Source organism: Salvelinus fontinalis, chromosome 17, assembly GCF_029448725.1.
Source record: "Salvelinus fontinalis isolate EN_2023a chromosome 17, ASM2944872v1, whole genome shotgun sequence".
NCBI classification, from domain to species: domain Eukaryota; kingdom Metazoa; phylum Chordata; class Actinopteri; order Salmoniformes; family Salmonidae; genus Salvelinus; species Salvelinus fontinalis.
Window position 1 is genome coordinate 42,670,558 of NC_074681.1, and position 25,496 is coordinate 42,696,053.

The 25,496-nt window shown below is 42.2% G+C and overlaps 1 protein-coding gene across 1 annotated transcript in view; it reads right to left on the reverse strand.

Annotated features, from left to right (window-relative positions):
* Nucleotides 1-23,558, reverse strand: part of gpr158b (G protein-coupled receptor 158b) — a 77,514-nt gene extending 53,956 nt beyond the window's left edge. Inside the window, exons 1-2 of the mRNA XM_055867551.1 lie at nt 22,058-23,558; nt 17,172-17,277 (exon numbers count right to left, since the gene is read on the reverse strand). Of these exons, the coding sequence (XP_055723526.1) occupies nt 17,172-17,277; nt 22,058-22,929 (978 nt within the window). The 5' untranslated portion in view covers nt 22,930-23,558. The remainder of the gene's footprint in view (nt 1-17,171; nt 17,278-22,057) is intronic.
* Between the last annotated feature and the right edge of the window lie 1,938 nt (nt 23,559-25,496).

Consider the following 25,496-nt stretch of genomic DNA (forward strand, 5'->3'; position numbering starts at 1 on the left):
AACTTTTACTTTTGATATTTAAGTATATTTTAGCAATTACATTTACTTTTCATACTTAAGTATATGCAAAACCATATACTTTTAGACTTTTACTCAAGTAGTATTTTACCGGATGACTTTCACTTTTCCTTGAGTCATTTTCTATTAAGGTACCTTTACTTTTACTCAAGTATGACAATTGGGTACTTTTCCACCACTGGAGGGACATCCCGAGGATTATGGGATAGCACTATCCGAACGAGATTAGGTGTAATGAGACTAACATCACTTCACTTTAGAGCATGTGCCATCCTTCAGCACGTCACCCTTCATTAAGCACATGTTTATATCATATTTGACACAATTGACACTGGTGATTTATAAAGCACGAAATACAGTTATTGATGCTTTGTAATACATTTACAGTGCATTCGGAAAGTATTCAGACCCCTTGACTTTTTCCACATTTTCTTACGTTACAGTCGTATTCTAAAATTGATGAAATCGTTTTTTCCCCTCATCTATCTACACACAATACCCCATAATGACAAAGCAAAAACAGTTTTTTTGACATTTTTGCAAAAAATAAATAGACTGAAATATCACATTTACATAAGTATTCAGACCCTTTACTCAGTACTTTGCTGAAGCACATCAACCAAAGATTCTCCTGTTTCTATAAAGAATTGTACACCTCAGATTGTAAATTCACACCAAGCCAGATTGAGTCCTTTTTAAAAGATATAAGAAGTCCTCTTTTCTCAACTGAGGAAGCCCAAATCTCTCTCCATGGGACGGTATTCCTCCTGAGGTCTATTTATCATTTTGGAACCAATTAGGTACACTGTTACTTGAAATGATTAACACAGACAAAGGTACATTTGGAAGGGATGTAAATACAGTACAAATTTCGCTTTTATTAAAAAAGGGAAGGCTGCAACTCAGAGGGCGATAGTGAGTGTACTATCTTGATAAACACAGATATTAAACTATTTTAAAACTATTTTTAAACTTACTTACCCAAATTGGTACATCTAGAGCAAAGCGTGTTTGTTTAAAAATGCTTATCCTCGGATAACCTCTGCCGTCTGTTACATAATCTTATATGCTTCATCAGAAATGTATGTAGTTCTGTCCTTGAGCTGTTCTTGTCTAACGTACTGTATTATGTCATGTTTCACGTTTTGTGTGGATCCCAGGAAGAGTAGCTGCTGCATTTGCAACAGCTAATGGGGATCCTAATAAAATACCAGTTCTATCTCTCGACGCAGAAAGAGCTTCTGATAGACTAGAATGGTTATATCGGTTTTGGAACATATGGGACTTGGCTCCAATTTAATTAATATGATTAAGATACTACATGCCAATCCCTCAGCCATAGTAATAACTTCAAGTTATTCTGTTCCGTTCAGGATAATTAGAAGTAGCAGGGAAAGGTGATCGCATCTCACCTCTGCTATTTTCTTGTCTATAGAGCCCCTGGCCCAGGGTATTTGATAATATCTCTCAATTCTACGGATCACGTCAGCTCATTGTAAGCTGACGATGTCTTTCTTTATCTAGACGATGTATCTGAATCCCTCTCAAAAGCCTTGAAGATCATAGACAAATTCAGCTACATTTCAAGTTATAAAATGAACCTAACCAAATCTGCCCTACTGCCTCTCAAATCTGCCCTACTGCCTCTCAGGACCCCGATGGACGACTTCATCGTCTCTACTTATGGTAGAAATGAATTAAGACTATATACATATATGGACGAGTGAGGTCAGAGCGGAATGGACTAAAATACAGTAGAATAGTATAGAATACAGTATATGAGATGAGTAATGCCAGATATGTAAACATTATTAATAGTGTTCCATTCCTTAAAGTGGCCAGTGATTTATAGTCTATGCCTATAAGCATCAGCCTCTAATGTGCTAGTGATAGCTGTTTAACTGTCTGATGGCCTAGAGATAGATGCTGTTTTTCAGTCTCGGTCCCAGCTTTGATGCACCTGTACTGACCTTGCCTTGAGGATGATAGCGGGGTGAACAGGCAGTGGCTCGGGTGGTTGATGTCCTTGATGATCTTTTTGGCCTTCCAGTAACATTAGGTGCTGTAGGTGTCCTGGAGTGCGGGTAGTTTGCTCCCGGTAATGAGTTGTGCAGACCACACCACCCTCTGGAGCCTTGCGGTTGCAGGCGGTGCAATTGCCGTACCAGGCGGTGATACAGCCCGACAGGATGCTTTCAATTGTGCATCTGTAAAAGTTTGTGAGTGTTTTAGGTGACAAGCCAAATTTCTTCAGCCTACTGAGGTTTAAGAGGTTCTGTTGCACCTTCTTCACCACACTGTCTGTGTGGGTGGTCCATTTCAGCTTGTCAGTGATGTGTATGCCAAGGAACTTGAAGCTTTCCACCTTCTCCACTGCGGTCCCGTCGATGTAGATAGGGGGTGCAACCTCTGCTGTTTCCTGAAGTCCGCGATCATCTCCTTTGTTTTGTTGACGTTGAGTGAGAGGTTGCTTTCCAGGTACCACACTCACAGAGCCCTCACCTCCTCCCTGGAGGCTGTCTCGTCATTGTTAGTAATCAAGCCTACTACTGTGGTGTCGTCTGCAAACTTGATGATTGAGTTGGAGCCGTGCTTGGCCACGCAGTCATGGGTGAACAGGGAGTACAGGAGGGGGCTGAGCACGCATCCATCGCATCCACCGATGTCACACTTCCGCATCTGCAGTGAAAGGTGGCAGAGATACAGCGGTGTTGTTCATACCATGAGACATCCTGAAAGTCTTCTCACAAAAACGTCTGTAGCGTCCGAACGGTTTAGCTTCTACGGCCCCAACAAGCGTCACAGGACTCGTCTGAAGTCGATACTGCAGATCTGCCAACTTCTGTCTGTAGCGTCCAAACAGTTTGGGCTATACACTAATATGACCCCTCTATGGAAAGGTTGTTTTGGTTGTTGTCTAGGATGAACACAAGCCTCACAAGACTTGTCGGAAGGTACCCCAGTACAAGTTTAAAAAATACATGGAAGTATATATGGAAGTACTATAGTTTAGTGCCTAAAATAAATAGGTTTAAAAGTAAGTGTATAAAACAACAACAATTCTGGATCTTTCTTATACCTCTTAGATATGAGACAGACACCCCTCCCCCCGTTAGACTCTAGAAGGTTAAAAGTGGAACAATAGAACATATCCTGACAGGTTAGTGTATACATGGAATCTTGGAATGTTCCTTCAGTGGAACTCCCATAAGAGGGGAGAAGCCTAGGAGGGGGAGCACACAGACAAAGAGCATGGTCAATAATTCAGTGTTCTTGCTGCAATCCATTACACTGCATTTATAATACATCATATAGCCAGGGCAATGCCACGCAAGCCTGAACAGCAAGCCCGACCCCACTATTGAATTGAGCTGCAACACATCACACACACACACACACACACACATTCATTCTTGTTGGGGACCAAACAATTAATTCCGATTCAAAATCCTATTTTCCCTAAACCCTCATCCTAAACCTGACGCTTAACCTAACCTTAACCCCAGAACACCCGAACCCCTGAAACTAATCCTAACCCTAACTTGTAACCCTAATTCTTATATTTTTGTCTTATTTCTTTACATTCTGTTTATTGAAAATGTTCCAATATAAACATCCATAGACATACAACAAGAACAACTAGCTCCTATAACCCCTCTCCCCGAGTCCCTAGTATCCTAACTGCACGTAGGGATCCCTTCCTGCCATCCCTTCCCTAGATCCCTCCCTTCCCTATTCCCCCAGTAGTAGCTCGACAGATAGTCCTACATACAAAAATTGCAGTGAGAAAAAATGCATAAACAAATAAAATAGATTTATATAAAACACAGTGATCAGATCGTATTTACACATGAATAAGGTTTTAGATACATCATTTATTACTTAACACAAACCAACCTAGCTAATTTAAAGATACAAATATATATTATTCAATAGAAAAGGATTTTAAAGCCCCACATCCAAAGTCAACCCTAATTTCACACATTCCACACACCCTATGCAGCATAATCTAGTAAGTCTATGAAGTCTCCCCAAACCACCATAAATACAGAAGGTTTCTTCAGTGTATTGTATGTTATCCTTTCACACAGGAATTAGTGTTCTAATTAAGACCAATACATTTATTAGCAGCTAAAATTTCTAATTTAACTGATTTAGCTCGATATTGACTTCTAGTTGACTTCTAGACTTCTAGTCAATAGAGACTCATCTCCTAAAAGTACCAGGGAGGGAATTATTGAAATATTCAAAAGAGGTCACGTGAGATATGACCTCCCCAATATACATCAAGTTTTAGACATGCCAAAAACATACTTACGAGGGTTCCCACCTCTGTCTCACACAAGGCAGTATTTTCAGTATTTTGCGTTAATCTTATGAAGCCTCTCTGGGGTGAAGTATACCCTACGCAGAAAATTAAACAGCATCATTCTATGCCTAGTGCTAAAAGACAACTATTGGGCATCTACGAAAAGTGTCTCCCATGTCTCTTCTTCAATAATGAGGCCAAGGTCGTCTTGCCATTTAGAACATACATTCAGGGCTTCATTTTCTATCAAGGTCTGTAGACCAGAGTATATGCATGATATAAAGCCTTTCACCCCCATTCTATCCTGCCACAGCTTGTCAGCTGCAGTTGAGAACAAAGCCTGTGATCTACTTCCCTGTTGAGAAGCTATGTAGTGTCTGACCTGTAAATACTTGAGAAGTGAGATTGGGGAAGTTGGAACCTTGAGGCCAATATTTGAAAAGAGAGCATCACCCCAACTTCACATAATTGACCAAATGACCTTATACCTTTCTTGAACCAGAAAGGAGTGATACCATCTCTTAAGGTTTTTTGATTTCATGAAATGGAGTTCGCTTATATACCGATTTATTTCCTCCAGTCAGCTTGCGAACTTCTGTCAATAAGGTAATGTTTTATAAAGGGATTATTTATGGAGCTACTAAATGCTTTGGGTGGTGATAAGGCACGGTTGCCTGGTGACATGGAATGAAGAGAGTTCTTCTATTTGCCTCCAAGCCAGTGGATCAGAACTGGTGTCCTACCATACCCATATTGCCTTCATTTGCGACGCCCAGTAATAAATCCTCCAAATCGGGCAAAGAAAGACCAGCCTTTTAATATGGTCTGCACAAAGTATTGAGTTTAACTCTGGGGGGGGCTTCCTTTTTCCAGAAGACAGTTTCCCCCAATTGTTTACACACTAAAACTGGTCCATGAGGCACAATGACCCAAACCTGTAACTCATTTAGCAGAACCAGACACCAAATCTGCAATAATACTGGCACACGTTTTGCTTTACACTCAGATTGCAATTCTATAACAAACATTTGGCAAAACACAACGCACAATTCTCTACCTTTGGCACAACCACAAATCTATTGTGTGCAAATGAAAAGCAACACAGTTCAACAAGCTAAGCTCAAATACCAATTGATCACTTTCACTCTTCACATGTTCAAACACTAATTGCAGAAATGTTCACTTTGCAATCAGACCTTTGGTATGGATAAAAATGCCACAGGTGAGTACTTCTGTGTTTGGAGAACGATGGAAGCAAACTTGGCTGAGAGGTAGAGGTAGAGGTAAAGGTAGAGGTAGAGGTGGGGGTAGAGGTGGAGGAAGACCATGAACATTGGAGAGTAAACTCTGATGAAATTCGGGCAACTGTGGTGGACCATGTGGCCAACCATGGTTTGACCTTGAGAGAGGGTGGGCAGAGAGTGCAGGCCAATGTGAGAATGAGAATAGGTATGTACTGCATACATTGGACCCATCTACTACTTTTACTACTTAACAGTAGTACAACATAAAGCACAGTAAAGACTGTAGATTCCAATACATACTGTAAGGAGAAACAAAGTCAATGTTTCATGCATTACTGTACAAAATTGGGAGTTATACTACTTTGTAACATGTTTATCTTGTATACTATATTACCATAGAGTTTACTGTACTGTATGCTATTTTGTTTTTGTACAACTGAAACATGACCACCACGTGGTGTTAGAACATGTCTATTTACAGATGAACAGGAGGCTACCATTGTGAAAATGGTAGTTGAAAATAATGCCATTAAGACTGTGGGAAATCCAACAGCAGATTATTAAAAACCCTGCCATCTTCCATAACATCAGAGTGAGCTTATAGGCCGCATCCTTAAGAAACACCATCTCCGGACAAAGCAAAATCTACAGTGAAGAGTGAAGCACAAACGGTGAAGCACCGAGTGAAGCACAAACGGTACGAATATGTGCAAGTAAGTAGTATTACACTCTTTAAACATTAGACTCACTGATGTTGCCAGTGAACTTTACTATACAGCAATTACAGTATTTACTGTAATTTCAGATAATCATGGAGTTCCCTCTGCGCTGGCCAGGTACCTCATATTCATAGATGAGGCTGGATTCAATTTAGCGAAGATGAGGAGGAGAGGAAGGAACATCATTCGTCAACGCGCCATCGTTGAGGTACCTGGCCAGTGCAGGGGAAATGTCACCATATGCACAGCTATGAGCCACAATAGGATCCTCCACCTCCATGCCACCCTTGGACCATACAACACTGCCCATCTCTTTAATGTCCCGAACACCTTTACATGACAGTCTTTTTAAGTCAGAGGTCCAGGTGATCCTGAGCAGCAAATGTACCGTATGTTCTAATTTGGGACAACGTGAGTTTCTATCGGGCCGCTCAGGTCCGCAACTGGTTCCATCACCATCCCAGGTTTACAATTCTTCATTTCTCAACCCCATTGAAAGGTTGTTTTCAGCTTGGCGGTGGAAGGTGTATGATCGCAAACCCCATGAACGTAATGCCCTTCTCCAGGAAATGGAGAAGGCCTGTGGTGACATTTCAGCAGAGTCCTGTCAGGGGTGGATGCGTCATGCCTGAAGACATTTCTCCTGCTGTCTGGCCAAGGAGAATATCGCCTTCATTGTTGATAAAGATCTGTGGCCGGACAAAAACAACATGCATGACTGATATTGTTTTCGCAATGGAGTATTTGTGTCTTGACGTATGATTTAGATTTGACTGTATTTTGACAGTTTCTTTATCTAGTCCGTTCAATTGATCTAACATACAGTAAAGTAGTACAATTAGGCCTATTTTTGTTCCAAAGCATATGCAAAATATATTTACTTTATGTTTACTTTATGTTGTTTGACATGAATTGAGAAATATATATATATATATATATATATATATATATATATATATGTGTGTTGAAATATAAATATACTTACAAAAACTTACATTTTTGCATTTGTGTTTCTTTCTTGTTTGAGTACACACGAACAATACACAGTATAACAACAAAATATTAGTCTTTACACTGAAATAGGTGCTGATAGTAGTGTTTTGAATGCGTCACATCAGTGTGATCTCGGTTCTCACTTAGGTAGATTAATTTGATGTGTGTGTGTGTGTGTGTGTCTCATTTGTATGCAGAATTTCCTTTTTAGCAGGGAGTACATGATTTTGACTGCTGTGTTTCATTTTGCAAGATGTCTGTGGGGTTTGGGGAAATTGGCGAACTGTTAGTTTAGAGTTTTGAGTACCTGAGATGTTGTTTCAGCAAACGTGTGCTAACAATTAAGAAAAACTGTAATTTGTCAGAAAAAGTATTTAGGCAAAGGCATGGGTAGAGTTTGGAACAGATATTCACCTTTTGGCAAAATATTAATTTTGATACAATTAACACGTCCAATTAGTAACATTTGTGACTTCATGCCACCTATCTAGTTCTTCCCCAGCCTTTTTAAGTAATGGCACATCATTTACTTTACAGGTGTTAGTCATTTCTGTGGGAATTTGCTGTCCTAAATAAGTAATTATCTGAGACCTCCAGGAAAAGGGTTATGCTTTTTGTCAGATTGATCTTGTAGCCTGAAAAGGAACTGAATTAATTCAACGTTTCTACTAGTGCTTGGAATGATTGCTCTGGTTTGGATAAGTAGATGTTGCCCGCGTAGAGAGAAATAGTGTGTTCCCGTTCACCTACCCGAATACCATGGATAGCTGCCTGAGACCTAATAGCTTCCGTTAAGGGTTCAATAGCCAGGGCAAAAAGGAGTGGTGAAAGAGGGCATTTCTGCCTGATCCCACGAGAAAGCTTAAACTGAGAGGAAATATTGTTGTTAGTCAGAATATGGGCAAAGGACGGTTATATTGTAGTCTGATACATATTTCGGACCTATATTCATACACTTTAAAACGTCCAGAAGAAATCTCCAGATCAAATCATTTTTCCACATCCAAGGCAGCCATCAGGCTCCTGTATACCCTCCACACAATACATAATATTGAATAATCTCCTAATATTATCTGATGATGATCAGTTTCGTACAAACGCCTAACTGATAAACATTAACCAGGCCTGGTAAGATCCCATCAAGTCTATGGGTTATGAGTTTAACAATAATTTTATAGCCTGTATTAAGTAGGGATATGGGCCTATAGGAGTTGCACTGGTCAGGGAATACAGTAATGAGGGCTTGATCATATTACACAGTGGGTCAATTAACTTGGGAAGGAAAGCCTTGTAAAATTAAATGGAAAATCCATCCAGCCCAGGTTGCTTCTCCCCTGCAATGCAAAAAATGGCCTCCTGAATTTCATCAGATATAATTACCTTTTCAAGATGATCTCTGTCCTCATTAGGCAAGGACTTTAATGTTACTCTATCCAGAGACCCCTGCATCATTTCTGATGAACCTCCTTTAGACATTTATTTATTTAACTAGGCAAGTCAGTTAAGAAGGCAAAAGGCCTCATGCGGGGACGGGGGCTGGGATAAAAAAAAATATATATATATATATATATATATAAACATATATATATATTCCTCACGCGAAGCAGCCACAACTGTCAGTAAGTGTCCATGATTGAGTCTTTGAATGAAGAGATGGAGATGAAACAATCCAGTTTGAGTGTTTTTTGCAGCTCATTCCAGTTGCTAGCTGCAGCGAACTGAAAACAGGAGCGACCCAGGGATGTGTGTGCTTTGGGGACCTTTAACAGAATGTGACTGGCAGAACGGGTTTTGTATGTGGAGGATGAGGGCTGCAGTAGATATCTCAGAATAGGGGGGAGTGAGGCCTAAGAGGGTTTTATAAATAAGCATCAACCAGTGGATCTTGCGACGTGTATACAGAGATTACCAGTTTACAGAGTAGAGTGCAGTGATGTGTAGAGAGTGCAGTGATGTGTCCTATAAGGAGCATTGGTGGCAAATCTGATGGCCGAATGGTAAAGTACATTTAGCCGCTCGACAGCACCCTTACCTGCCGATCTATAAATTACTTCTCTGTAATCTAGCATGGGTAGGATGGTCATCTGAATCAGGTTTAGTTTGGCAGCTGTGGTGAAAGAGGAGCGATTAAGTCATCTAGCCATACCCCCAAGTACTTGTATGAGGTGACTACATCAAGCTCTAAACCCTCAGAGGTAGTAATCACACCGGTGGGGAAAGGGGAATTCTTCTTACCAAACCACATCTCCTTTGTTTTGGAGGTGTTCAGAACAAGGTTAAGGGCAGAGAAAGCTTGTTGGACACTAAGAAAGCTTTGTTGTAGAGTGTTTAACACTAAATCCCCGGGATGGGCCAGCTGAGTATAAGACTGTATCATCTGCATATACATGGATGAGAGAGCCTCCAACTGATTGAACTATGTTGTTGATGTAAATTGAGAAAAATGTGGGGCCTAGCATTGAGCCTTGGGGTACTCCCTTGGTGCCAGGCAATGGCTGAGACAGCAGATGTTCTGACTTTATACACTGCACTCTTTGAGAGAGGTAGTTAGCAAACCAGGCCAAAGACCCATCAGAGAAACCAATACTCCTTAGCCGGCCCACAAGAATGGAATGGTCTACTGTATCAAAAGCTTTGGCTAAGTCAATAAAAATTGCAGCCAGATCACGGTCAACCAGAGGCTGAACCTGTTTAGAATTCTCATTTTCTTTATGGGCACGTATTTGTAAACGATACCACTGAAAATATTAAAAAGAAGGTCCAAGCATCTTCGACAGATGGATCAAGCTGATTCTATATCAATTTACAGAGGCCAGATCATGAAGGAAGGGTTGCTCATGAAAGTTTTTAGCAAGCGTCTATGACAAGTCAGGACAAGTCGTTTCACTGAGCAGCCATTGCGAACACAGGCTGTAAAACAGTGATCACTAAGGTCACTACAGAAAACACCAGACTGATACCTATCAGGATTATTTGCAAGGATAACATTGAGGAGAGTAACCTTTTCTGGGTGTTTAGAGTCATACCTTGTGGGATTGGTAATAATCTGAGAAAGATTTAGGGAGTCCCATTGTTTCAGGACCTGGTCAGGTGGTTTAAGCATGTCCCAGTTTATGTCACGTAGCAGGACAAATTCAGACTTAGTGTAAGGGGCCAGGAGAGAGCTTAGGGCATTTAGGGTAAAGGCCGGAGCTAATGGTGGCCGATAACGGCCAGCAACAGTCAACAAAGAGTTATTTGAAAGTTTAATGCGTAAAACCAACAAATCAAATTGTTAGGGGACAGACTTGGTGGAGACAAACGAGCACGGAAGCTGTTCCTTGGTAAAGATTGCCACTCCACCGCCTTTGGAAGATCTGTCTAGCCGAAAACGGTTATAACCAGAAAGGTTAACATCAGTGTTCAAAACACTCTTTCTTAAACATCTCAGTAATGACCAACACATCTGGATTGGATCAGTAAATCCACACTTTCAATGGATCAATTTTAGGTAATAAGCTTCTAGTGTTACTGTGCAGAAAACCCAGGCTTTTACAAGAGCAGAAATCGGTGAAGCAGATATCAGAGCACAAATCAGAATTTGGGCTAGAAACAGTAGATGGGCCAGGGTGTACATGCACATTTCCAGATAAAAATCACCAGTAATACAAGCAGAGGACAGGGAGAGCTCTGCAATGTTTATTTATAACATTTGAATGTGCATTAGATGGTAACAAGATCATATTGTACAACAATTTCATCAGGTAACATGAATACAAAGCTGGTGAGAAGTGGTTAGAATAGGATGGGAGGCCAAGAGTCTGTGTAACCAAAAGAGAGTCAGAGTCCCGTGTGTGGGAAAAAACAGACTGTCCCACGGTTGGGTAAACAAGCAAGTTCATAGTCAACAAAGCACGCAGGAGTCATGAGGCAAATAGCATAAAGCACAAGCAAAAAATATAGCAACTTGGGGCTAGCCGTTGTAAGTTCAGAATCACTCGCCTCAACAGTGCATGTGTGCTGGAGGTGAGTGAAAGCTCGGGAGAGAGTGGGGAGTGTGTCGGGGGTACATATACCTGACAGGGGAGACAGGCCAGGGCAGACAGTGAACAGATTGCCAGGTGGAATCCAAGCAGCAGTGCAGCAGGCAACGGGAGTAGGTGTCACACCCATTTGGGAAAAGCTTTTTCGGGAGGCAGATTCCTTGTAGAAAATCCCAGCTAGCTAGCTAATGTAGCTAGCAAGTCTCTATCTGTCTTTTCCACGTGGAAAATGAGGTCGTTAGCTAGCTATATCAGTATCGGTGAATGGTCCTTTACAACATCCAAACAAAGTTGTCCTGTGGCTGTTGTATTTTGGGGATTCTGAGGATGATATCTTCTGCACAGATGAAGGGTGCTTCAAAGGCCTCTGCATTTGGGTGGGGGGGGCTGTGATACTCTCCTGCCATTGTTAGGCTCAAGAGTTTTCACACCTCTCACTTTACACTTCAGTGCTAATTTCAGTCAGATTCTTTCCTAGCAGCTTGGTAGCCTTATATATTAAGCTTATATATGTTTTTATGTAATTGTCAATTGGAATGACGGTTTTGATGTTGAGGTTAGTATCCTGTATAAGTCCTTGCAAAAAAATTATAGTTTATCTACATTCATCCAACTCTATTTCTATATTTTTGCAGAAGAACTCAGGAGCCCATGCTCTCTGTGTCTATTCACTCTCTCTCTCTCTAACTCTGACATGTATAGGTTCTCATAAAAGCTCTTGAATGCCAAGTTAATATAATCAGTACTCTGGACTACAACGTTACTAGGCAATGTAATTGAACCTATGGGTCTCTTAGCTTCTTCCCTTGTTATTTGCCAGGCAATAATGCTTTATCTCCATGTTCGTAATAGTTCTGTTTAAGTCTAGTGAGCGCATGTTCGGCTTTACACGTCATTAAGGTGTTGTATTCTAGCTGTTTTGAGGTCAGTTTTTGTTTCGTTGCATCCTCAAATGTTGTGCTATGTTTGTTCTCAAGGTCGTTCATTTCTCTTTTCAAGAATTCTACTTTGGCTGTATATATCTTCCACTCACTGGCTCTATATGAGATGATCTGTCCCCTTAAATATGCTTTTAGGGTCCCCTATACAATTGCAGGGGATGCAGAATTAGTATTAATACTTAAAAATATATACATTTGTGCATTTATAAATGTTATAAAGTTATTGTCATTGAGGAGTTATGATCCTAACCTCCAGCGGTGAATGGTCCGATAGGGATTCTGGCTAGATATTCACAAATGGGAATCAAGAGGCCTTACCCACCGGTAATAGGAAAAAGTCAATTCTCGAATAGCAGTTATGGCCAGGAGAGTAAAATTAGTATTCCTTCGCCGACTTATTGAGAAGTCTACATAATCCAAATGTTTTCATTTCCCTTTTCAACATTCTAGCTGCCTGTGTGAGGTTAGTCACTTTAGAGGAGGATCTATCATTGGCTGAGTCCAAAACCAAATAAAGTCTCCTCCAATGGTAATCTGTGATGATGGGCAATTTAATTGAAGAAATAGATCTTGATAAAATGTAGGGTCATCATAGTTTGGCCCATAAATATTCCCAATGCACAAGGGCACAGAATCAATACAGCCTTGTATGATCACAAACCTACCTGTCACGCCCTGACCGTAGATTGCTTTGTATGTTTCTATTTTTAGTTTGGTCAGTGTGTGATGTGGGTGGGTGTTCTATGTCTGGGGATTCTATGTTGTAGGTCTAAGTTTTCTGTTTCTGTGTGATTGGCCTGGTGTGGATCCCAATCAGAGGCAGCTGTCTATCGTTGTCTCTGATTGGGAGCCATATTTAGGTAGCCTGTTTTCCCACTAGTGTTTTGTTTCACCTTTCAGGACTGTTCGTTTGTCGTTTTGGTTGTTTGTCAAGTGTTTTCGTATTTTATAAAAAAATATTACCACTTACCACGCTGCACCTTGGTCCTCCTCTCCTTCCACCAACGAAAACCGTTACAGAACCACCCACCAACAACGGACCAAGCAGCATGGTAAAAAGGAGGAATGGACATGGGAGGACATTCTGGACGGGAAGGGATCTTACACATGGGAGGAGATCGCCTTCCACCTGTTCCCATGGAAGGGATCGCCTTCCATGGGAACAGGTGGAGGCAGCCAGGAGAATGGAGGCAGCAGGACAAAGGAACCGGCGGTATGAGGGAACACGGTTGGCAAGGAAACCCGAGAGGCAGCCCCAGAATTTTTTTGGGGGTGGCACACGGGGAGATTTGCGGAGTCAGGTAGGAGACCTGAGCTAACTCCCCGTGCTTACCGTGGCGAGTGTCGTACTGGTCAGGCACCGTGTACGTGTTCATAGCCCGGTACGTTACATCGCAGCTCCTCGCATCTGCCGGGCGAGAGTGGGCATCGAGCCAGGAAGGAGTGTGCCAGCCCTGCTCTCCAGGTCTCTAGTGCGTCTCCTCGGCCCGGGTTATCCTGCGCCAGCTCTGCACACTGTGTCTCCAGTACGTCTGCAGAGCCCAGTGCGTCCTGTGCCTGCGCCCCACACGTGCAGGGCCAAAGTCACCATACAGCCAGGACGGGTTGTGCAGGCTCTTTGCTGGAGACCTCAAGTGTGCCTCCACGGCCCAGTGTATCCGGTGCCTCGGCCAAGGCCTCCTGCATGTCTCCCCAGCCTGGTGAGTCATGTGCCTGTGCTAAACTCTAACCCTCCTGCATGTCTCCCCAGCCTGGTGAGTCATGTGCCTTCTCCCAGAGCAAAGCCTCCTGTGATAATCCATGGCAAGAAGCCTCCAGTGATGATCCATGGCACGAAGCCTTCAGTGATGATCCATGGCACGAAGCCTTCAGTGATGGTCCATGGCACGAAGCCTCCAGTGATGATCCATGGCAACAAGCCTCCAGTGATGGTCCATGGCAAGAAGCCTCCAGTGATGATCCATGGCAAGAAGCCTCCAGTGATGATCCATGGCACGCAGCCTCCAGTGATGATCCATGGCACGCAGCCTCCAGTGATGATCCATGGCACGCAGCCTCCAGTGATGATCCATGGCACGAAGCCTCCAGTGATGATCCATGGCACGAAGCCTCCAGTGATGATCCATGGCACGAAGCCTCCAGTGAGGATCCATGGCACGAAGCCTCCAGTGAGGATCCATGGCACGAAGCCTCCTGTGATGATCCATGGCACGAAGCCTCCTGTGATGATCCATGGCAAGAAACCTCCAGTGATGATCCATGGCACGAAGCCTCCAGTGATGATCCATGGCACGAAGCCTCCAGTGATGATCCATGGCACGAAGCCTCCTGTGATGATCCATGGCATGAAGCCTCCAGTGATGATCCATGGCATGAAGCCTCCAGTGATTATCCATGGCACGAAGCCTCCAGTGATGATCCATGGCATGAAGCATCCAGTGATGATCCATGGCACGAAGCCTCCAGTGATGATCCATGGCACGAAACCTCCAGTGATGATCCATGGCAAGAAGCCTCCAGTGATGATCCATGGCAAGAAGCCTCCAACAATCGTTGCACTACCCCCCTAATACTTAATCTGTGACTATTAGGGGCAGACGTTTAGGGGTTAGATTGAAGCAAATTAGAATGAGAGATGTAAATATATTGAGTGCGGAGAAAAATGTAAAACAAATGAAAGGGTACAATAACTGGTATATAAGCATAAATCTCTCCAACCTGTGTGAGCTAGTATCAATTCCCCTCCCCAACCCCATGTCTACTCTCTCCCCAACAGAGAGAGTAAAACAACCCAACCCTATCGAGGCTATTACAGCTAAGTGGTAACACATTCCCACTTACCTAACCCTGCTATGCAGGGTGTCCCCAAGATAAATTCAATTATACATTTTTCTAATTGTGTATTGCCATCACCTCTGTTGAATAATACATATATATACAGTTGAAGTCAGAAGATAACATAAACTAAGGTTGGAGTCATTAAAACTCATTTTTCAGAGTGCCTGATTTCCAACTGGGTTAACCGCTCACTTGTTGGTCTTGGTGTAGTTGATGCATGATTTAATACATTTTGTTGAGTCGGGCAGATATTGTATTTGAACGATGGCCTTATCCATCTCCATCTTGAATCTGGCAGGCGCTGCCTCATTGTTCGTCTTTGACGGGGAAGTAATTGAGGGTTTAGGAAGGTCTGTCTTTTTAGGAGGAATCTTGTTTTGGAGCTGGTAAGCGATAGCGTTATGTCTACTTGCTTTTTTAGTAGGTTAACAGCATAAATGTGGTCAAAAAATGAAATTCTATATGAATTTCTCAGAGCGCTACGCACAACGCATCCTCTCAGTGTGCCGCCATTTTCCCCCTGTAACTGTAATTCTTACCCTAGCCCTAATTGTAACCCTAACCCTAAACCTAACCCCTAACACGGAACCCAAACCGGCTGCGCGCGTGCGCCATCGTGCGCTATCGTGCATAAATGTATTTTGCCCCCCCACACCAAACGCGATCACGACACGCAGGTTAAAATATCAAAACTAACTCTTAACCAATGACATTAATTTGGGGACAGGTCGAAAAGCATTAAACATGTATGGCAATTTAGTTAGCTAGCTTGCTGTTGCTAGCTAATTTGTCCTGGGATATAAACATTGAGTTGTTATTTTACCTGAAATGCACAAGGTCTTCTACTCCGACAATTAATCCACACATAAAACGGCCAACCGAATCGTTTCTAGTCATCTCTCCTCCTTCCAGGCTTTTTCATCTTTGAACTTATATGTTGATTGGCATTTACACTTTCATAGTATTACCACGACAACAGGAAAAACAGTTTGTCTTTCAATCACCCACGTGGGCATAACCAATGAGGAGATGGCACGTGGGTACCTGCTTCTATAAACCAATGAGGAGATGGGAGAGGCAGGACTTGCAGCGCGATCTGCATCAGAAATAGGAATGACTTCTATTTTAGCCATTGGCATCGCAGACGCTCGTTGGCGCGCGCAAGCAGTGTGGGTGCAATAATTGAATAACATGGATTTCTACATTTAATTTGCGACGTGTCCGGTCTGGTCAGCATGTAAGCCTAAAAAAGCCATTTTCCTTGTGGGGACTGCCGAAATGACCACACATCCAAATATTCCTTGTTTTACTATCCTTGTGAGGACTTCTGGTCGCTACAAGGATAGTAAAACCAAACCAAACCACACACACACACCCCTACTTCACCCACACAGCATCAACAACTTGGAAGACGGATGGTTCTGTCGATATAGCCTGCACTCTGAGTGTGATAAAACATGATGTCTCTCCGGTGCCAGTCTTAGTACACTAGTAAAAACCTCCTCATTTCACTTCGAGAGTGTTTTACAATGTATTAAGCCGTGAACAATACACGCCCACAAGCAAAGGCTTATATGCAGCATCCTTCCTGCATATTCAATGCAAATATTGTTACAGAGCTCTGTTAATCTTGCTATTCTTTACATAACAACAAAGATAAACCTACACAAAAATAAACCTGCACTGCTGCTCACAAGAGTGAATTTACTGTCTACATGGAGACAAACAGCATTTCAACCATAAACTTGCCTTCATTGATTTCCCCAGTAGAGATATAGGATGTGTATTTGTTATCTTGACAAGTACCCAGAATTTTTATATGCATTACCAATTATATTCAGAGGGACATACAGTACATTGTTGGCAAAGAAGCAATGTACTGCATTCTTACTAAGGTCTTCATGTACTGTATGATTTTTTTGTCAGCAAAACATTTGTGGAAGCGCCACTAGATTTAGTACTGGAATTAACAATAACAACCATGTTTTTACCAAGAGGGGTAACTGGATGGATGGATGGATGGATGGATGGATGGATGGATGGATGGGTGGATGAATGGATGGAAAGTTGAATGGAAGTAGACTCACTTCCATGCTGGTCACGTTACATCGGTGAGTTCCAGCAAACCAGCCACTGCTGGAGCACTGGTCAATGTCCACATCCTGTAGGTTAACATCCACTCGAACCACACCCCTGTAAGAGGAGAGAAAGAGACACAGAGAGAGAGAGAGAGGGAGAGAGAGAGAGAGATGTCTCTTTTAGCGTAAGATAGAGAAAGAAAGGAAAATGTGCAATCCATTGTGACCTCATCTATAACAGGGTCTCTACTTTGGTCCAATGTCTACAGGTGAACTACTGAGGGAAATAAACTATTCAAGGCAAAAACTGGTATGAGCATTGAATGCCAGAGCATTTTGTCCAATTTAACATCAACTGCAACAAAAAAACTGTATCCTGTGTATCTGGTTTATATGTTATGTCAAATAAAAATCTTTATTTAAATGTTCCCTAATGAGAGATATAGCCAAGCTTAAATAGCCCAATTGAATTATGTCGACTCCAGCTCTGAGCATCATGTTTACTGTAACCAAAACATAAATATATTTGAGGCTTACAGTAAATCAATAGACTGATGGTGCGCTTGATGTTGTTTACCTCTGGGAGACAATATTGCGCACACGCTCTCTATCTACTGGCACATGATTAATTAGGCTACTGCATTGGCTTGCATCCAAAGCATCTTCACATATCCACAGTTTGCATTTGGACAACTGGATAGATGGACTGCTGGATGCATATTGAGTCAGCTATAGTTAAATCAGGCTAGCTATTGTTCAGGGCCCGTATACATAAAAAGTCTGAGAGTAGGAGTGCTGATCTAGGATCAGATTAGACTTCTAGACTACAATAAATATGATTATATGGACGGGGAGGGGGCGGGGCTAGCTCCCAGCCTGCCATCAGGTGTTCTCTTTCATGTAGTTTAAGATGATCAAATGGCCCCCAGGTTGGTCGCTCTCTTTATTCAGTCTCTGTCTGTTAGTCTCTTTCGCTTTCCTTTTCTCTCTTTTTCTTAACTTTTTTTTTCAGTCTACCACTAATCCCCCTGATCTCTGTATTTCTGTGTCTGGCAATCTTGCCACTCTTTATTACAAAATCAAACATTATCTCCCAATTCACCCAGTCTGTCTGTCTGCCCCTCTATCTCCATCTCTCTTTCTCCCTCTCTTATAATGCCCAGGCCTCAGGGGTCATTCTCAAGAGGAGCCTGACAACCATTCGCTCCATCTGTCTGGTGGGAACTGGAACAAACACCCATGAAGAAAAAAGGCTGAGGCTCATGCCATCTTTCCCCAGGCGCAGGAATAAGACGCGAAAGAAAGAACATGTAACTGTGATAGAGGAAGTGTGGATAAGCAGAATAATCTGTGTGCATGTGGGAGGGAGTGAGGGAGAGAAGGAAGGTGAGAAAAAATGTGTGTGAGAATGTGAGGATTCATTGGGGTAACCACCAAGCAGGAGGGATTTTCTTTTTAAATCACTCTGCTAGAAACAAAACCATACAGCCATACATAACCAGTGGTGGAAAAAGTACCCAATTGTCATACTTGAGTAAAATCACAGATACCCTACCATAATAGAAAATGACCAGATAAAAGTGAAAGTCACCCAGTAAATACTACTTGAGTAAAAGTCTAAAAGTATTTGCTTTTAAATATACTTAAGCTAAAATGTACTTAAGTATCCAGCGTAAAAGTAAAAGTGTTAATCATTTCAAATTCCTTATATTAAGCAAACCAGGCAGCATTATTTTCTTGTTTTTTAAATGTATGGATAGCCAGGGAGGGGCACAGTCAGACATCATTTACAAACATAGCATTCGTGTTTCATGAGTCTGCCAGATCAGTTGCAGTAGGGATGATTTTCTGTGTATGTGAACTGGACAATTTCCCTGTCCTGCTAAGCATTTAAAATGTAAGTATTTTTGGGTGTCAAGGAAATTGGATGGAGTAGAAAGTATATTATTTTCTATAGGAATGTATTGGAGTAAAAGTCAAAGTTGTCAAAATATAAATAGTAAAGATACCCCCAAAAAATGAATTAAGTAGTACTTAACCATATTTGGTAACACTTAGCAAGCCTAACAATGACCGTATAGCCAGTCTAATCCAAACAAACCATTACCAAACAGCCATTACATGAAATAATCTCTCTACCAACGTGTTATAGGCTTACTAAATGGATTAAAAAATGAGATCTAAATGAACCTGTATCCAGCTGGGAGGAAAGAGAGGAGACGCCTCTGAGGACATGGACCAATACCTCAAGCTCAAAGCCAATGTTCTCATTCTGCATATCCTTCAAAAAAGCACACTGGAATCATTTACATTTTGATTAGGTTTACAAAAAACCATGATCCGTCTTGGTTTCTTTTATCCTTGGGGTGGATAGATTGCTTTGGATGTACATCTAAAGAGTTGGCCCACAAACTCTCAGAAAAAGGAAGAGAGACGAGAAGTTGCAGTCGGATTCTCTTTGATCTCGACACGTTGGGGTTGTAGTTGTAAAACCGAATCCACAGGCCTGTTCTTAAAGTCATGCTCCTGCTGCTAATCACTAGACAACTATGCCACATCCATTAGTGGGGAATGTCAATTGAGTTTTAATGTGCCCTCAGGACATTCTGAAATTTTGAACAGTAACCAGCTCTTTAAAAACCAGTAGAAGCAGTTACTTTCGCAGCTAATTAAAGGTCATCTCACCGATGGCTTAATACCAATGTCCTCATAAAATGGCTGTCACGTTTTAATACCAATGTCCTCATAAAATGGCTGTCACGTTGTGTTCGTGGCCATAAGAAGAGAGGACTGAACTTTAGAAATCAAGTACATTGGACTTGAAATCCGAAAAGTCTTAAAAGCAGCTCCAAGGTCGATAATGCCTCCTCTATGGTTGAGCTCGAGTTGATAGATATGATTTTTGGCTAAGCAGCAACCGCAGGGGTATTTGTCTGGCTGCTAATGTATCAAATTTGTAGTGGAGACATGTCAACAATGGTCCAATGCCAAATAATACCTTTCTACACATAGGCCTTTGTTTATCCCCTTCCAGATCTGAATTGTCTGGATCGGTGGGAGCAAGCATCATGACAGTTCTTACCTTATTGCAGAGACCTATCAAAACTTTTTTAATCTGTGAAGAGGTTTCAACAAGGGACTAGAGCAAGGGTGGGCAACCCTGGTCATGGAATCCCTGGGAGGCCAGGTAGGTGAAATTTTGCCAATCACTGATATTAATAAATCAGCTTAGTTGGTGTTGTAAATTAGTAGAGTAAGTTGTGGTGCTTGGTTAGAACTAGGCTAAACTTTTGCTGTACCTGCAGCACTCCATATCAGAGCCCCTTGCTTAATGATATGAGCTTGGTAATTGTTTGGGATCGGCTCAGGCAACCGCTTTGAGATCATCTTGCATTTATGCTAAAGAAATGCACAAAACGGACTCACTTACATACAGATGCACTATCTTAATTTGATCACTCTGCTGTCGCAGATCATTTTCCTTCACGACTGGATATGCAAACTTGTAGTGTATTCAACGTTTAAAAAGACTTCTAAAGTTTATCATTTCCACTTAGAAATATCAAACTAACAAAAAATATATCACCGCTATAAAAATGTCCATTAGTTATAATACACATAATAATTCACATTTCCTGTTGCTGAAAGATTATTTTCCTGCTGTGAGAAACGGTTCAAATTAAGATCTGTAGTCCTGCCTAAACAAATCAGGCTCAGTCATAAACTAACATGCTGGAATTATTATGTGGACACAGCAGCACTGACATTTAAGTGGGAGTGAAGTGGACTTGATATTCAAAGTGGTTTCAGATTGCCATTGTACTGCATGCCTTTTATAATTTATTTATGACTACATTTATTTTTGCACACACTTGGACTGGAGCCTTGAAATATGACGTGCTTTGTGTTTCCTAATGAACTAACCTACACTTTCAAACACCTATCGCACAAAAACATACAACAAAGCCAGGTCTTTTCGAACCATGCAAGCTATGATAGCAAAGTAAAACGAATTAGGCCTACTGTTTCAGTTGTATGTTTTTTTTTACAGCAAACACAAAAAGGAAGTGTAGTCTTCCAGTGTGATTACAACAACAACAAAAAACATGAGCTGTTTTTGACAGACAGCAGTGTTCACAGACAGAATCTCAAAGACATGTGTTATACTATCAAGCCATCTGTTCCTTCCACTGGGGCTGATTTCTGGATTGCACAAGCATCAGCCAAGCAGGAAAACAACTATAGACTACTCAAACGTCCCACAATGTCTATCCTATCCTCAGTTTAATGTATTGCCCTCTTGCTGTGCATATCACTGGATGGGACAAATCATTTATTCATAGTTATTCACTGAGTAAGTTTGATTTCATATTCACTGGACCTATTCTTTGTGAAGTGGAGGGAATACAGATGGGTTATGTTTGGGTTGGCTTTCTCAATGATAAGCTACTGAAGATTCGACTACCACAGCAGGACCAAATGCTGCTTTCAATAATGGCTAGCTCTGTGCAAACTATCCACAAGCATCAGAATAGAGGATAGGTCTACAGTTACTATCATAAGAAGATGCTCTGGGTAAACTTTAAAACGTTGTTGCGGGTGTAACGGATGTGAAATGGCGGCGAGGGGACGGACTCAAGTTATACTGTTACATGGGGAAGCGGCTTTATCCTACTGTTTGTGTTGAAATGATTTATTAGGGCCCCTTTCCATGCACCTGTTTCAAAGCGCGGGAAGCGCGCGATCAGTTCAGCAACGCTGTCTACTCAGGGCCACGAAAAACTATACTTAGGCCTACCTACCATTTTTTCAATCAATAAACAATAGAGGCGGCACATTTTAAGCGAATGTGTTACTTTCAAACAAACAGGCACGAGTGACAGCCTCAGCCTCACCTGAACTCGGGTGCGGAATTTGTCTTCAACCCATAGAACCCAGCAGACAAGGTGAGTAACCAGTGTGGTACGAAATTCCCATGCTCGCATTCCAGGTAAGGTGCAGACCACTTGATTTGACTTTTGTCCAGAATGTAGCTATTTTGAGTGGCTGTGGCGTCTCTGCCTGACGCCCTTCTCTGACTGTGCATTTTCTTTCGGTCCCTGAACTCGTTAAACCACTCAGAATCCGGGCTCCTGCTCTTGAGACGATGGTGAGCAGAGTTGGAAAGGTCCTGGAGGACCACTTCCCTGTCAGTTCTTGTCGCTTGAAGGAAAACTCGAGGACCCGGTGTTGGAGCATCATTATGGAATGTAACCACTGCCTTGTGAATTTTGGGGTCGCCTTCAAGAATACTTCGAACCAGCGCGTGGTACCAGTGAATATCCCTCCGAAGGCTGTACTCTCGCGACCTGTTGGCTTGTAAGATCATGTTCAGGAAGTTGGTCGCGTGCGCTATAGTGTCCAGCACGCTATGGAGAGAATAGTGAGAGGCCACATTGGTTCCACCGCGGAGGCTACTCAACTCATACCTCCGAGAACAGTTGACTTGTTCAAGAGCCGAAGAGTCTCCAGTGTGCAGGAAAGCTGTCACCACTCTAGGCAGGTCCTCTTCGATTTTGTGCGCCACCACGGTGCGCTCCGTGGCGGATCCTGGGTAATAAGTTGGATGGTGCACCGATTCCTTGTTGATATTTTGAGTGCTGTAAATAGAAGGATTCTTTCCTCGTATTTCTGCGTCTTTGTCGTTATCCGACCATTCTACATACCCATAATTGGATCCGAAAACAAATCCCATTTGCAAAAGCATTTGAATAAGGAAAAAACACATACTTTCACTTCTTTTACCGACACAGTGAAGAATCCGTTTGCTCTCTGTTGAAAACCGAAACGAACCCCCTTCGAGCAACGACTAAATGTGTACGCTAATGTTAAACTACTATGCGATTACTTCGTATCATCCCTATTTTATAACATAAGGTGCCATTTAAAGGTAGCCTTCTACCAAAACCTCTAGGCTACTTGCTACTTGTCCATGATAAAGAGATGCTCGACTTTACTTGCTTCACCAACCGCCGTTCACGCTTTGCAACCGAGTGTCAGGCGGATGTTTTCACAGTCAACCAATCCTCTTACTGCCCAGACATTTTTAGTTGGACGTGACGCCTTCCCAACTCCAAGCAGCTAATTATAAACAGCTATGTTATTGCAGCGGGTAGCTCCGGTAGTCGCTTTTACACAGAGCCATGGGCGAGGTAAAACACAAGCCGCCTATTTCAATCCTCCTAGAGCAGGCAGGAGAATTAGAGTGAAAACAGAGGAAATACTGGAGGCTCGAGCAAATTGCTTTCATAGTCCCATCCCTTCCAATGTCGCATAGGGCACCTGAAGTGTCGTAGACACACGCGTCGTAGACACACGCGTGCTATTGCTGCCAATCCTCTTTGTGAAGTGGTATAATATGGGTGGAGCGAGCTGCAGGAGCTGTTCGGTGCTGAAAGTAGCCTGTCAGTATGGGAAAGGAAGTTGACCGATTTATGCATGACAAGTAAAGTGAATTGTGCAGGATTTTAATTGGGATTTTGTAGGTGATTAAATAGTGCCTATTATTTTTGTATTTTCCTTGATAAGTGTCCAGTCATCTCCCACAGTGATATCTTTATTTCATCATTACTAAAATGCATGTCAGGTGAATGACATGTTCAAAAGTGGTGTGGCAAACTTTGTATGTGTCTTTTCTAGGGCCTGAATTTTCCTGACCTCATGACCTAGTCAGGTAAAACTCTGGCTCCTATTTGTAGGCAATTACAAAATATTATCATTATAGATCGCTTCCTTTTTCATCTGTGACTACAGGGCTGGTGTTTTTCTTCTCCGGTCATGTGAATTGGAAACACTCCTGGCCTAAGGTGGATGAAACCTTTTCAAACTACCACAAACCTTATTATTCATTCTGGATCTGATATCAAAAGAGCCAGAGACAACAACTTCAATGGACAACATACTGCACTGTGTAATTTAGTGAACTACTATAGCAGGATTGAGCATTATGTAAAGACTAGTTACCAATGTCTTTAAATATCTATTTCACTCTATACACACACACACACACACAATTTTAAGCAGTGGATAGAAAATAAAATAAAAACACAGACAGACAGACAGGTTTCAATGTAGAAAAGTATTTTACTTTGCTGTAATTAAACCTATTATTTACTCATCTGATTACAGTGCTCTTCTGCAATTATTAATTTTGTAAGTTTTATTTAAGGCAGTAGAATTTGAAACGAGGCAGGGTTAAATTTAACACTATACACAGTAGACTTTGTTACAATGTTTTTTTTAATGTGTAAGTCATCATTAAACCACTAACTTTGTGTTGTTGTCCTGGTCTCCATCTGGCCCACCAGAGGTTACTTCCCTGGCGCTCACTGTAGGTCCTGGTCTCTCCATCTGGCCCACCAGAGGTTAGTTCCCTGGTGCTCACTGTAGGTCCTGGTCTCTCCATCTGGCCCACCAGAGGTTAGTTCCCTGGCGCTCACTGTAGGTCCTGGTCTCTCCATCTGGCCCACCAGAGGTTAGTTCCCTGGTGCTCACTGTAGGTCCTGGTCTCTCCATCTGGCCCACCAGAGGTTAGTTCCCTGGCGCTCACTGTAGGTCCTGGTCTCTCCATCTGGCCCACCAGAGGTTAGTTCCCTGGCGCTCACTGTAGGTCCTGGTCTCTCCATCTGGCCCACCATAGGTTAGTTCCCTGGTGCTCACTGTAGGTCCTGGTCTCTCCATCTGGCCCACCAGAGGTTAGTTCCCTGGCGCTCACTGTAGGTCCTGGTCTCTCCATCTGGCCCACCAGAGGTTAGTTCCCTGGTGCTCACTGTAGGTCCTGGTCTCTTCATCTGGCCCACCAGAGGTTAGTTCCCTGGCGCTCACTGTAGGAACTGATTGCCTGTAAAATCCATGTCTTCAATCATTAAATCAACTACTTTCAACATTTTCATTGAAAATAATATGCCCCTAAAACATGAAGTAGATTTTATTGAATGTTTCAATAAAAAGTCATAATACGTTAGATTTAGCTGCTGGGAGGCAAGAAGACCCCCAGTTCTGCTAAAACCAAAGACAACTACGTGCCATTTTCAAGGGATTGTTAAAGTAGGGCTGCCCCCCCCAAAAAATTATCTTGGCTGACTGAAAGTTGTCTGTTCTTTCGACCAATCGATTGCTCAACATTTTTAAACGTGTACTTTTCCATATATAGACACACCCTATGTGTTTTAATAAAATAAACTACAGTGCCTTCGGAAAGTATTCAGACCCTTTGACTTTTTCAAGATTTTGGTACATTACAGCCTTATTCTAAAATATATATTTTTTAAAGAATCCTCAGCAATCTACACACGA